At 34.1% G+C, this 14,577-nt stretch overlaps 1 protein-coding gene across 1 annotated transcript in view; it reads right to left on the minus strand.

Moving 5' to 3' along the window:
• Positions 1–5,568, minus strand: part of LOC106458505 (ras-like protein family member 12) — a 28,323-nt gene extending 22,755 nt beyond the window's left edge. Inside the window, exon 1 of the mRNA XM_022384742.1 lies at positions 5,442–5,568. Within this exon, the coding sequence (XP_022240450.1) occupies positions 5,442–5,562 (121 nt within the window). The 5' untranslated portion in view covers positions 5,563–5,568. The remainder of the gene's footprint in view (positions 1–5,441) is intronic.
• Between the last annotated feature and the right edge of the window lie 9,009 nt (positions 5,569–14,577).

Consider the following 14,577-nt stretch of genomic DNA (forward strand, 5'->3'; position numbering starts at 1 on the left):
ACACGACTTTTATTCGTCTTCTTTCCATTACGAACTTTCTATAAATGTTAGATTAATTTTTAATTTCTGTGACTCATCTCAAAATTATAAAAAGTATTTTATTCTAGTAGTTTTAAAAAGAAAAACAGTTTTATCAAACTCAGATAATAGTCAATACTTAATCGTGTCAGGTCTATTTCATTTGTGATGATAAAAAAGCTCGTGTTTCTAGTAATCATATGGCTAAACGTATAAACAACAGGACCTCGATTTTTATACAGGGGAAAAATAAATCAAAATTATGCGAACAACAACTTGATATTATGCACCATAAAACTGATGTTTATGCAGAAAAAAGTTACATGTTGATTATGCGGCAAAATTTAAAATTATTCATGGAATAACCTGGTTAGAGTGGATCGCGGGTTCGAATACCATAACCGAGCATACTCGCCCTTTCAGCTATGATGGTATTATAAAGTGATAGTCAATCTCGCTATTCGATTAGAGTCGCCCAGAAACTGGCGGCAGGTGTTGTTGAATAGCTGCTTTCCGTCTAGTTTTTCACTTCTAAGTTAGGGACTGCTAGAGAAGATAGCCCTAGAGTAGCATAGTGTGAAATTCAACAAACAAACCATAAAATTATCCAATCCTTACATGAAATAAAAGCAGTTTAAAATAAGTCTTAAGAGAATTGTAGGCTTAATGAATGAACTTGCATCATCAACAGCAATTTAACACTTTTATATTTTATAAAATAAGATGAAGAAACGCACATTTTGAGTTTAAAAGTCTTTTGACATGCCATAAATCAAATTGTCTGATCATCAGGCGCCATCTACCTAGCAAAGAAAAACAAAGTAAGTCATATACATTAAGCACCACTTACCAAGCAAACAGAAACAAACTAAGTCACAGCCAATAGACACCACTTACAAAGCAAATAAAAACAAACTAAGTCATAGTCATTAGACACCACTTACAAAGCAAATAAAAACAAACTAAGTCATAGTCATTAGACACCACTTACAAAGCAAAGAAAAACAAACTAAGTCGTAGCCATGTGGTGCCACTTACCAAGCAAAGAGAATCAAGAATGACTGTGTGGACTGAGCTGTCCACAGGTAGTTGGGATACATGTTCTATAAGCAATATTACATGTAAGCCTGTATAAATGTTGCTTGACCAAAGCAATAATTTTGACACTCTGCTCCTAAAAGATGTTTTTGAACAGAGAATCAGTGTAAGAGTACAACTTTAACCCACACTTTGACCAAGTTTTCTGATCAATCAGAATTCGTTTGATCCTGCATTTTCAATCCTGTCCGATGTTCTCCTACTCGCAAAACCCGTTTCCTGCACACAAATGGAAAGCTATATCTTACCCAAGCAAAATGAAAATAAAACCAGCGTGAACTATAGCTATAGGGAATGCAGTGGGGTGGAATCTCGAGCCAGTGGACACCTCTACAAAGGAAGCTTTTTCTGTAATCCAAGAACTAAGATATAGAGGTGATTGTGTGAAGATGATTTTCAACCTCTTTATTGAAGTTAAAGCAGACTACAGAAGTGATGAATGGTGGTAACGTCCTTGAAGTCAAAGCAGACTACAGAAGTGATGAATGGTGGTAACGTCCTTGAAGTCAAACCGGACTACAGAAGTGATGAATGGTGGTAACGTCCTTGAAGTCAAACCAGACTACAGAAGTGATGAATGGTGGTAACGTCTTTGAAATCAAACCAGACTACAGAAGTGATGAATGGTGGTAACGTCCTTGAAGTCAAACCAGACTACAGAAGTGATGAATAGTGGTAACGTCCTTGAAGTCAAACCAGACTACAGAAGTGATGAATAGTGGTAACGTCCTTGAAGTCAAACCAGACTACAGAAGTGATGAATAGTGGTAACGTCCTGGAAGTCCAACCAGACTACAGAAGTTATGAATGGTGCTAACGTCCTTGAAGTCAAACCAGACTACAGAAGTGATGAATAGTGGTAACGTTCTTGAAGTCAAACCAGACTACAGAAGTGATGAAACTAGTACTTACTAGTCACATTGTCGTTAATTGAAAACAAGTAAAAGGAATATATATATATATACGTCTATAAAATGTCATATTTCAGTCATATGTTTGCTTTATCTCGTATAAGTACAGCTTTGTATCTAGTGTGTTTATTAGTGCTAAGAATTGAATAGTTTACTTTGTATCTTGTATTTTAATGTAAGTTTAGAAATTTTCTTTTGCTGTGTTTTTTCATTTGATGTGGCATTAATTATTTCATTATGTATTGTAATATTGAAGTGTTTGTTTTTCTATTTTGCAAAAGGGTCTGATAGAATATTATAAGTTTGATTAATAATGCTAACAATTGAAGAGTTTTTTGTATCTTATATTTTTAATACCAGTTTTGAAAACGGGCTGATTTTTGTTGTATTTTTCATTTGATGTGAAATTACTTATTTTGTTCTTTGTTGTAGAATTGAAGGATTTTATTTTTGTATTGTATGTTTAATTCTGTTCAGGGAACCATTTCTGCTTTTGATCCAATGTTAAAATATTTTGTTTGTTTCAGTGTGTTTATCAATGTGTTTAGTTTACTTATCTTCGTTAAACGGTTTATTTTGTATTGTATGAATTGCTGTTAGCGCTCCCTCCGGAAAGGGTTAGTTTATTATTATCAAAGGGTTTTTATCTTTATTGTGTTTAAATTGTCTTGTATTTGTTGTAAAGTTGGTTTTCTTGTTTTACTTGTTTGTACAGTTAGGTAAGTCTTTATACTGGGGTAAGGGCAAACGTGCTTTGTGCTGGTTTCAATATAGAACATCGGTCAAGAGAGCCACTAAGTTTCTCTCTGCGAACCGTCAAAAACGTCACGCGTATTCTCCATTAGAAAGGATTACTGTAGCAGAAAATATGCTAAATTTAGCAACAGTGATCGTTTCTCGTGATAAGCAGGGTGGTGTCCTAAGGGCTTGTTGACTTGAGAGTGGCCCTTAGTCACGTGGACTGTATGTCCCTAGAAAAAGTGAGTGTTGTATATATTACTATGTTTCTCTGTTCTAGACAGTGTTTTGTTTAAGGGAGATTTGATACAGAATTGGATTCAGTTCAGCATTGTGGATTTTGATGTCAGATAGATATTAGCTTTAAATCAGTTCTTAAAGCTTTTATTTCTGTTTACAGTTGTCTTCATTTCTAGCTTGAAACGTAACTTTAGGACAGAACTACTGAGTGAGACTTGATGAAGGTCTTTTCCACCTCACTTTTGAAGCACTTTAAACTCTTGCCTCTTTAAATTTAGCTCTGGTTTGTACAGTTTTGTGTTTAGTCTCTTTTGAGTGAGACACAGTTAAAAGTCAGTGAAAATCAGGCCTATGCTCCATGATATAGTATTCAATGGATATCCTGGTTTTGCAGATCCTTCCAATTTACTCTAAGGTAACTCACTGAACCTAAGATTACCACACCACATTGAGTACAGGTACTATATAACGCCAATAAACTGCATTAAATCCGTAAAACGCTAAATAAGCACTGCACAATGACAGTAAACCAAAAGAAGTTCGTAAAGTCGTAATTAGACACTACATGATGCTAGTAAGTCACATGAAGTCAGTAAAGTGGTAGTCAGTATCCTTACAATGTCAATGAGCCACATTAAGTCCTCAAAGTGGTATTCAGGCACTAAACGATACTAGTAAGTTACATGAAGTCCATAATGTCATAATAAGGCCCTTTGCAACACTAGTAAGTTAACATTATGGACTTCATGTAACTTACTAGTGTTGCAAAGGGCCTTATTATGACATTATGGACTTCATGCAACTTACTGGTGTTGCAAAATGTCTTATTATGACATTATGGACTTCATATAACTTACGAGTGTTGCAAAGGGCCTTATTATAACATTATGTACTTAATGCATAATAAGGCCCTTTGCAACACCAGTAAGTTACATGAAGTCCATAATGTCATAATAAGGCACTTTGCAACACCAGTAAGTTACATGAAGTCTGTAAAAGAAGCACGAGGTATTGCACAATGCCAATAAATCTTATTCAATCTATAAAACAGTGATCTGGTATTGCACGATACCAATAAGCCACATTAAGTCCGTAAGGTTCCACAGGTTTTCAGCTGTAAAAAATACCAACTATGTTTAAAATACTACTTTGACGTTAGTTACCTTAGCAACGTGACTGTGAATAAACGAGTAACTAAATAAAGTACGTACTTTGAAGTGTCGACGAATTGCTTAAGTTGAACATAAACGTTCGCAAAGGAAAACTAACAGATTGAAATCTCGCAAGTGTTTTAATATTTCTTCAAGAGCATTCTTGAAAAATGCCCATGCCCTTTGAGTCGAAAATCGTGCAATCTTGAAGTGCTCTTCTATCTGATCTCCTATGAACGATTATTACATGTTCTACCCTAAAGAAACATCACTATATTTGTACGTCATACTTTGAAATCCCTTACACACACATTATTACTCATTTAGGTCTTAATTTCACCACATAAAATTCAAATAACCACTCACAATCTTCAACGAGTATATAGCTTCATAACTTAAAAAGTGAAATATGAATTTTGACCTAACAACTATTTCCTGTGGTATTTTCTTGCTTTTTTTTTCTGTTGAATAAATTTGTGTTTCTTGAGTAAATTGCTTCAATAAATACTTCATAGGACATCTTAGGAACCTTTCTTGTCGTCTTATTAACTATTTTTTTTACTCTGAGAGATCTTTCTTGTCGTCTTGTTAACTTATTTCTTTACTCTGAGAGATCTTTCTTGTCGTTTTGTTAACTAATTTCTTTACTTTAAACGATCTTTCTTGTCGTCTTATTAACTAATTTCTTGTCGTCTTGTTAACTAATTTCTTTACTCTGAGAGATCTTTCTTGTCGTTTTGTTAACTAATTTCTTTACTTTTAGCGATCTTTCTTGTCGTCTTATTAACTATTTTTTTTACTCTGAGAGATCTTTCTTCTCGTCTTATTAACTAATGATCTCGATAAACATCTTACTGAATTACACAGTTTATAAATCATTCTGTTGTTACGTTAAAATATTACACTAAGTTTGTTGATTTTAGTACAAAACTACTCGAGAGCTATCTGCGTTAGCCGTTCATCATTTTGAAGTAAAATACTAGAGGGAAAGCGGTTTATTCAACCCCACCCACCGCCAACTTTTGGGCTGCTCTAATCGAATAATAGGATTTACATTATAACGCCCCCACGGCTGAAAGAGCGAATATGTGCAAGGACGGGATTCGAAGCTGCGACTCTCAGGCTGCGAGTCGAGTGCCCTAGCCACCAGGCCTATCACACTTATAAGCATAAGAATATAATTCTGTCATCAACATTATAAATTATGCTATTTACATATATATTGATATTTATAATGACTTTTATATAATCGTTATTATATTAATCAAATGTCTCTTATGCCAACCTGACTTGCCAACTCCAAGTGCTCCCAGTAGCACGATATTGACTTCAGGAAGACTAGTGAACTGAGTAGTCGTGGCTCCTAATAAGAATGAAGGCGTTTTTCGTTCCGTGGCAGCGTTCATTCTGATGCTGCTGGCCAGCACGAGCTCTAACGTCAATGTGATATCTTTGACGCTTACTCTCGTTCTTCACGCGATTGCCGCGGATGTAAGAAACGCGAACTAGACACGGGAATCAAAATGCAGACTTTTAAAACGTGCATGTCTTCTTGTGTTGCAGTTGTTTGTTTTTTTCTACGTCAAGCAAAACTAACCACCCAAAACTATCTATTTCTAGCACAGGAAACTCTTCTTACTGGCTTCACTCGATAAAACACAACCATTGATAAACATTCTCTTTCATCGAAAAAGTGTAACGGACATGATAAACTCAGTTTATAACCAAACAGAAATATAACTACCATTTTAATATTAGCTTTCGTTTTTACCGAAAATACATCATTCTAATTATCATATCACGTCAGTAAGTTTGTTTGTTCAAAATTAAACATAAAGCAACATAATGGGCTATCTGTGCTCTGCCCAGTACGAGTATCGAAACGAGGATTCTCGCGTTGTAAGTCCGCAGATATACCGCTGTGCCACTGGGGGCCTATGTCAGCAAGAGAAAGACAATTTATGTTATGTGATCGAAATAGAATCATGTTATACCTTAAATCTGATCTTTATATGTCAAGGCATAGGATAAATTATTTTTTCGAAAGGTGTGCCAGAAAGTAATTAAACTGAACAAAATTCATCTTGCTGTTAGTTTTCAACTACAACAAAAAGTATACACGAAATTGCAGGGAATATAATTGCATTTATCCAGGTTTAATATATTATAAAATCATCTGTTGGATATACATATCTCGCCAGCTGTAATTAATTAATATACATATCTCGTCAGCTTTAATTTATACATATCTCGCCAGCTTTAATTAATTAATATACATATCTCGCCAGCTTTAATTAATTAATATACATATCTCGTCAGCTTTAATTAATTGTCAATTAATTAAAGCTGGCGAGATATGTATATCAATTAATTAAAGCTGACGAGATATGTATATTAATTAATTACAGCTGGCGAGATATGTATATCAATTAATTAAAGCTGGTGGGATATGTATATTAATTAAAGCTGGCGAGATATCTATATTAATTAATTAAAGCTGGCGGTATATGTATATCAATTAATTTCTCCATGAAAAAAGAGCTGGTATCAAATTGGAAGATACTTGTGAGAAAAAAGATCACCAAAACTGTATTATTATACCAGGTAAAAAACGTAAGTGATGGTACTTGTCTTAAACATACCAAACGTATAAGTAATAATATCATTAGTTGTTTACTGGCAAAGTTTTACTCTTATAAGCCCTCAGACTTACCTCTGAGCTACAGGGTGGAGGGATTAGAATTGCTACTAAGGTACTTTTTAGTACCTCAGAATATGTTACTACCACATTATCACACAAAATAATTTTGAGTTACTTGTGATGTTATTTGTCCTCAAAGAAACTTTGAAAGTTTTTATGCAAATTAAGGCCTAGTAATTTTATACAGCAAGCCTATTGCATTTTCCTTTTTACATCGCGAGTTCTTAAAACTTCATATAACACGGATATATACTACGTCAGAGTCAATTCGACGTTTTATAAAATATACGATTCACAATTTCTTTCAGCTTACCTATTATATATTCTGTTTTACTTAAAATTATGTGCATTTAAAGAATTGTAAGTTTTTAAAAAAATTAAATAAACATTATTAGTTGATGACAACATCAAAAATTCAACAAATTGGGACAACAATTTATTAGTAATTTAAAAACAAATCATAGTACCATGAAACTTTTCTGTAAATTAAAATTTTTTAGAATTAAGTTTGATTCTGTAAGCAAAAATGTAAGGTTTTAAGATACATACTTTGTTAATTATGTGAAAAAATTTAGCAACTAATATATGACCGAAATTTTATTTAAGCCTTATAGCGTTGTAACTTTATGAAGTTAGAAAAGAAAAACACTTTTCATTTTTACTGTGTGATTACGTATTTCAAACTACAAAGCTCAGATTTAAAAGAAACGATTTAGTCAATAGCAGATTTGAGTGAAATGTGATTTGCTGAAGAAATATTGAAAGTTCTTGAACCAATGAAGAAATGAAGAAAATGACTTCCGATGGATGAATTATTCTGAGTAAATCAAACAGCTGAGGTACGATTATAACTAATCTATATCTACAGAGGTTAGCGACGAAATACTTTTGGTGTATCTTAGAATCTTGTCTAAGCTTGAGGTATAATGAGATTGCAGAGTGATAAAGATCTGGAGAGACACGTTTCCACTCCCAAATAACTCTTGACAGTATCCAGAGCAATGACGTAAACTGTATATATATATATAATGTGTGCTTGCCAACCGCGGGTAAATGCTGAGGGAGCTTTATTTTTGTAAGCCCATACGTTTTTCTAGAATCAGCCTATCCTAATTACCTACTTAAAAGAAACTTCCGGCATCGAATTATAACAAATACACAGAAAAGACTAACAAATTAAATCAGCTATCTTGCATGAAGAGGAGACTGTATTATTTTTATCAGATAAACATCAAAATAATCCATAATTAACATTATATTAGTAAAAACATTTATATTCGTGAGCCTGACGGAGGGGTGTGGACTTTTTTTTTTTAGAAATAAGGGCACGTGTTTCAGAATGACGTGCACCCGAAAGTCATTGTACAAGTGGGCGTGGCTTCAAAATATATCCACCTGGTGAAATATTTAATGCCTGTGAGCTAAAAAGTCGAAACTCACTGGAATTTAAAATATATACAAGTTCCTTTCATCCTGTCTTCTGCTCTCCTTTCATGAAAATAATAAATACAATGATGTTAGTATGCTCTAATCCTACACCGAAAGTAAATAATCCGAGTAATAAAACAGCTTATTTGTTAGCCTTACTAACCCATCAGTCTGGTTTTTTCTTACTTTAGTGCCACTAATATCTACAACATTTTGGACTGAATTATTGTTGTTGTTTTTGCCGCTTAACTAATTCTTACGAATTTAACGATTGGTTAAATATATAAGACCGTTATTCATCTTGTTGCTAGTATTTTTCATCTACATTTCAATTCAATAATAAAAAAAGAGAGTTCAATAAAATAAACTTTGTTAATTCAACTTTTTCCATTGCTGAATTGGCCGAGTGTGGCCTATTGGTTACAAAGTTAAACTATGGATTTTAGGGTCCATGATTTTCATTTCCTTACAGCAAAATCGCTCTCCGCCTATGGGGTTGTGAGTGCCATATAGAAGTGACATTCACATTCCACTATTCAAATAGAGTAATTCAAGAATTTGTGGGGAGTAATGTTGACCAGCTGCCTTCTATCCAGTTTATCAGTTCAAAATTGAGGACTTCTTGCATAGGTAGACCTTGTACAGCTTAAATAGACCTTGTACAGCTTTGCGCCAATATCAGTTCAAAATTGAGGACTTCTTGCGTAGGTAGACCTTGTACAGCTTAGATAGCCCTGTACAGCTTTGCGCCAATATCAGTTCAAAATTGAGGACTTCTTCCGTAGGTAGACCTTGTACAGCTTAGATAGACCTTGTACAGCTTTGCGCCAATATCCGAAACAAATAAACGTTGCTCAATAACCTCTATAGTCTACAATTCGATTTTTTCTGTTTATATCGCTCATAGTAAACTTGATCCGTTTAATACATGCTATGCAATAGATAAGTTTCTCACAAACATGAGAATGATTGATTCTGAATAGAGGACAACGTCGTTATTTGTTCCATTTGAAATATTCATTCTGCAAAGTAGTATCACAGTAACAGTCAACAGTTCTTCGTTTTATATCTTTGTCTTACAGCTTTTCAGCTTCTTATGTTATTTCTTCGCAACATCAGCAATGTTTTTCCTCTTATATCATAATATCTCAAAATCGATTCCAATAGGTTGAATAAATTGAATCGAAAATTGACAGACGGATTGCACGTGGGATAAGCACGTATATTTATTGTTTATTTTTGGATATTATTTGACCAGTTTGGTATGGTTGAGTTGTTATACAATGGGCTATCTGTACTCCGTCTACCACGTGTACCAAAACCCGATTTTTAGCGTCGTAACCCTACTGACTTATCACTGAGGAGGCACTTTGAGGAGAAAGATGTTTCAGGTCGATTTGAGTATCGTTGTTTTTCTTGTGCCTATTCATCCTTAGTCAATTTACTTAAATACAAAAGTTTTATCGTATGCTAACAACAGTAATAATCAATTTTCTCTTGATATGAATACCTTCTAATCAAACAGATATGTAGGTTTATCAATAAACATGTTTAGTATTTTGAAATTTCCCGTTGTGTATTTCAAAAGTAAGACGCAGCTGTTGAAAAACGAAGAAATATTTTTTAAACAAAACAATGAAAATAAACTGTTAGGCCCGGCATGGCCAGGTGGTTAGTGCGCTCGACTCATAAACTGAGGAACGCGGGTTCGAATCCCCGTCACACCAAACATGCTCGCCCTTTCAGCCGTGTGGGCGTTATAACGTGAAGGTCATTGGGTAAAAGAGTAGTCCAAGAGTTGTCGGTGGGTGGTGATGACTAGCTGCCTTCCCTCTAGTCTTACACTGCTAAATTAGGGACGGTTAGCGTAGATAGCCCTCGTGTAGCTTTGCGCGAAATTCAAAACAAACAAGAAAAAGCAGCCAAATGTTCGAGTACCTGATCAACGATGTACCAGTATAACTTTGTCACATAGTCATAGGTAAGATGTACTTATAAACAAGTAAAATTTGTATTATATGCCACTGGCTGATTTATTTTCGTCATACCATCTATAAGTCATATAGTTAGTGCATTTCTTTCACAGATGCTAATGATAATTCAAAAACCAACCAACAAATAAACTGTTAAGGAACTGAGACTGTAAATTTCGTCAGTGTGAACTAAATGTGGAATTACGTAATGTTATTCTGTAGCAACTGTGCACCCTTCTATCGTATTTTAAATAAATACTGTCCGTACAAAAACACGTTTATCTAGTGAGATCTTTTCCCCTTATTACAATAAATTAATACGGGAAAGGCAGTTAACGGTATTTTAAAAACCTCTATCCAAATATCCCACATAGCCAAGCTATAGCTGAAAGTAGTTGATCGTTAGGCAGCAAGAATAAAGAAGTTTTTGTTTGTTTTAGCGCTAAGCTATACAATATGCTATCTGCGCTCTGCCCACCACGGGAAATCGAATCCTACATTCTATCGTTGTGAGTTCATCGGAAGACTGGTACGTTCTCTCGATGAATCTTTTAAGTTAACAAACGTTATACTTCTAGATGTAGTACTGTTAGCATATTTCATTGTTTAACTAACAGATATTATATTGTCTCTAACTGATACATTCTTTGTTTTAGTTGTTAACTCTAGTACTAAGAATTTCATTATTTATAGATGCTATAGTGATGTAAAAGTTAAGCTTAAAATATATTTCAACGAGTGGAATGAAACGGTTGGAACAGCTGATGGACAAAGTGCCTTAAGAGCTGCCAATCAAAACTCAAGGTTAAAAGTTAAAAATATTACGTGTTTCATAATCAGTTCGATTTACGCACGAACTGAGACACTTTACGTCTATCCCCCCCTCTACATTCCCCAATAAATTCTTATGATCCACGGATGAAGAGCGTATCCATCTACACCTTTTTGTCTGTGTTAATAATTCACCCACGTACAGTTTGTGAAAACATTTAACCCTTAATCGGAAACTCCCCTTATCATCTAAAGGACAGACAAGAGTTAGCACTATTCGTAGAAATGGTGCCATTTAAATCTTTGTTTACATCAGTTCTAGTTATGGTAGCAGTTGAGACAACCTCCTTTAAATCTTTATTTACATCAGTTCTAGCTATGGTAGCAGTTGAGACAACCTCACCACCTCCCTCCCCCCCGCAAAAAAAAAAGTCAGAAAAATGACAGCACTCTGAAAGACCGAACTCAGCCTTTTCCTTTGAAAAATCTGACTAGTCGTAAGCCTAAGTTTAAATAGTACAAGAATAGTTATTTCCGACAAGTATAGGGTACTGCCATGGGTTCTCCTGTGTCAACTATGATGACGATGTGAGTTATGGGTGCCTTTGAAAAACAAGTAAGAAGCTCCTTCCCATGCACGATCAAGTTTTTTTGTTTTTTTAAGTATGCAGATTACATTTTCATGATTTTATCAAAACATACAAGTACACACTAGTTTTGAATTATTTAAACAACTGTCACGATCCCATTACATTCAATGTGAAAACAGAACCACAAAGTGATCTTAAACTTACTTGTTACCAAGAAATCGGACGAGCACCTGATCACTTCCATCTACAGAAAACCCATAACGTAGTAAAATATTTGACCTTTGATTCACACCACACTAACTCTAAGAAATCAGTAATATGTATATTAAAAAAGAGTTAGATGAACATGACTCATAAGCTATACTCAGACCAAGAGTTTCAGAATAAAGAAAAGCAACATGCTAAACATACTTTAAAAACCAACGGTTACCTCATTCAGTTCATTAAAAAAAACATAAAAAGAACAAAGGAATTAAAGAGATCCAGGGAGCATCATTGTCCCCATACCTTTAATTAAAAAGTACCTAACTAAAGAGATCCAGGGAACGTCATTGTTCCCATAACTTTCATTAAAAAGTACCTAACTAAAGAGATCCAGGGAACGTCATTGTCCCATACCTTTAATTAAAAAGTATCTAGCTATGGAGATTCAGGGAACGTCATTGTCCCCATAACTTTCATTAAAAAGTACCTAGCCATAGAGATCCAGAGTACTTTTTAATGAAAGTTATGGGGACAATGACGTTCCTAGCTATAGAGATCCAGGGAACCTCATTGTCCCATACCTTTAATTAAAAAGTATCTAGCTATGGAGATTCAGGGAATGTTATTGTCCCCATAACTTTCATTAAAAAGTATCTAGCTATAGAGATCCAGGGAACATCGTTGTCCCCATACCTTTAATTAAAAATTACCTAGCTATAGAGATCCACGGAACGTCATTGTCCCCATAACTTTCATTAAAAAGTACCTAGCCATAGAGATTCAGGGAACGTCATTGTCCCCATAACTTTCATTAAAAAGTACCTAGCTATAGAGATCCAGGTAACATCATTGTCCCCATACCTTTAATTAAAAATTACCTAGCTATAGAGATCCAGGGAATGTTATTGTCCCATACCTTTAATTAAAAAGTACCTAGCTATAGAGATCCAGGGAGCATCATTGTCCCCATACCTTTAATTAAACTTACCTAGCTATAGAGATCCAGGGAATGTTGTTGTCCCATACCTTTAATTAAAAAGTACCTAGCCAAAGAGATCCAGGGAACATTATTGTCCCCATAACTTTCATTAAAAAGTACCTAGCTATATCCAGGGAACGTCATTATATGGTGGAATAGCCATATTGACTTTATTAATAATTCACAAATATTCATTTAAAGTAGTTATAATTTTTACTATCTAGAGTTTATTTGTTATATATAATTTTAATATCCTTTGTAACTAGAACAAATTCTTACACAACTTCGTCGTTATGGCCGGAAAAAAATTAAGTTATTGAGTGACCGTAAAACTTTTAGGCAAGGGAACAAGTTCAGACCTACGAGATGATTGACCAAATAAAGTGAAAGGAGGTATGACTTTAGACTAAACTAAATAACTATGTGGAATGGCAGTGCCTTGACGTGGAAGTATGACCTTGAAACTAAATTTGTTCAACTGTTATAAAGTTAGAGAGGATTTTTTTTTTTATGAACCACTTCATTTCTAAATACTGGAAATGTTTTAACGTAAGAAACTAATTCATGGTACTAAACAATAATCAGTTGTGTAAGACTTGTTCTAGCGTCAGATTAGTTTTTTTTTATAACATCCATAGATCAATCATCAGCAGATTAGGGTTTTCCCGTCGATTAAGTGAATTATTAATGCGAAGTTCATTCAAAAAACCCATTTTGCTGCTGCTGGTGGCATTTGAGGCATTTCTACAGTTTAGTCTCCAGTCATGACTTCTGATGGGGAGTTGCATCAGATCTTGCTTTGGAGTCAGATAATTGTAAAATTATTTCTGGTAATGAAACTATAGGCAAGAAAAGTTTTTAATAATTCAAACTAATATTTTGGATTATTAATAAAGATTTATTAATGAGACTATCAAGTAAGTATGTACTTCTACCAGGGGTTTTGCACTGCCTTGCACACCATCATTTCTAGATATTACCCCCCCTTCTCCCCGGTGAATCCGTAGTAAGTCTGAGACCCCATACCTCTAAAAATCGGGTTTTGATACCCGGGATGGGCAGAGCATAAGTAGTCCATTGTGTAGCTTTTTGCTTAACGACAAAACAAACAAACAAATATACTTATATTTCAACATCAGGGTGCTTACCCAAGATGGGCACGCCTACTGGAGGGTGTAGTTTACGAGGTGAACTGGATATTACTTCTGCAGTCATAAATCGAAGATCAAAGTACATAGGTTATAATTTAGTTTTTACTTTTCTTTACCTAATTTAAAAATTCATTACAAATTTACTTTAAATTTTAAGGTCTAAAATGTACCTGCTGCCTGTGGTCCAAAAAATGTATTCATCCTTTAAGTCATACAATTGTGTTTGTGAAATTAAGCACAAAGCTACACAATGGGTTATCTGTGCTCTGCCCACCACAAATATCGAAACCAGGTTTCTAGCAGTGTAAATCTGGAGACATACCGTTGTGCCACAGGGGGCACTATGCAACTTCTGTATATCGATTCTAAAAGTTTTATTTTAATTTCAGATAATGCATTATTCATTTAATTACATTATTATTTATCATTACATTATTCATTTAATTACATTATTATTTATCATTACATTATTCATTTAATTACATTATTATTTATCATTACATTATTCATTTAATTACATTATTATTTATCATTACATTATTCATTTAATTACATTATTATTTATCATTACATTATTATTTATCATTACATTATTCATTTAATTACATTATTATTTATCATTAT

The sequence above is a fragment of the Limulus polyphemus genome, unplaced genomic scaffold (assembly GCF_000517525.1).
Source record: "Limulus polyphemus unplaced genomic scaffold, Limulus_polyphemus-2.1.2 Scaffold477, whole genome shotgun sequence".
NCBI classification, from domain to species: domain Eukaryota; kingdom Metazoa; phylum Arthropoda; class Merostomata; order Xiphosura; family Limulidae; genus Limulus; species Limulus polyphemus.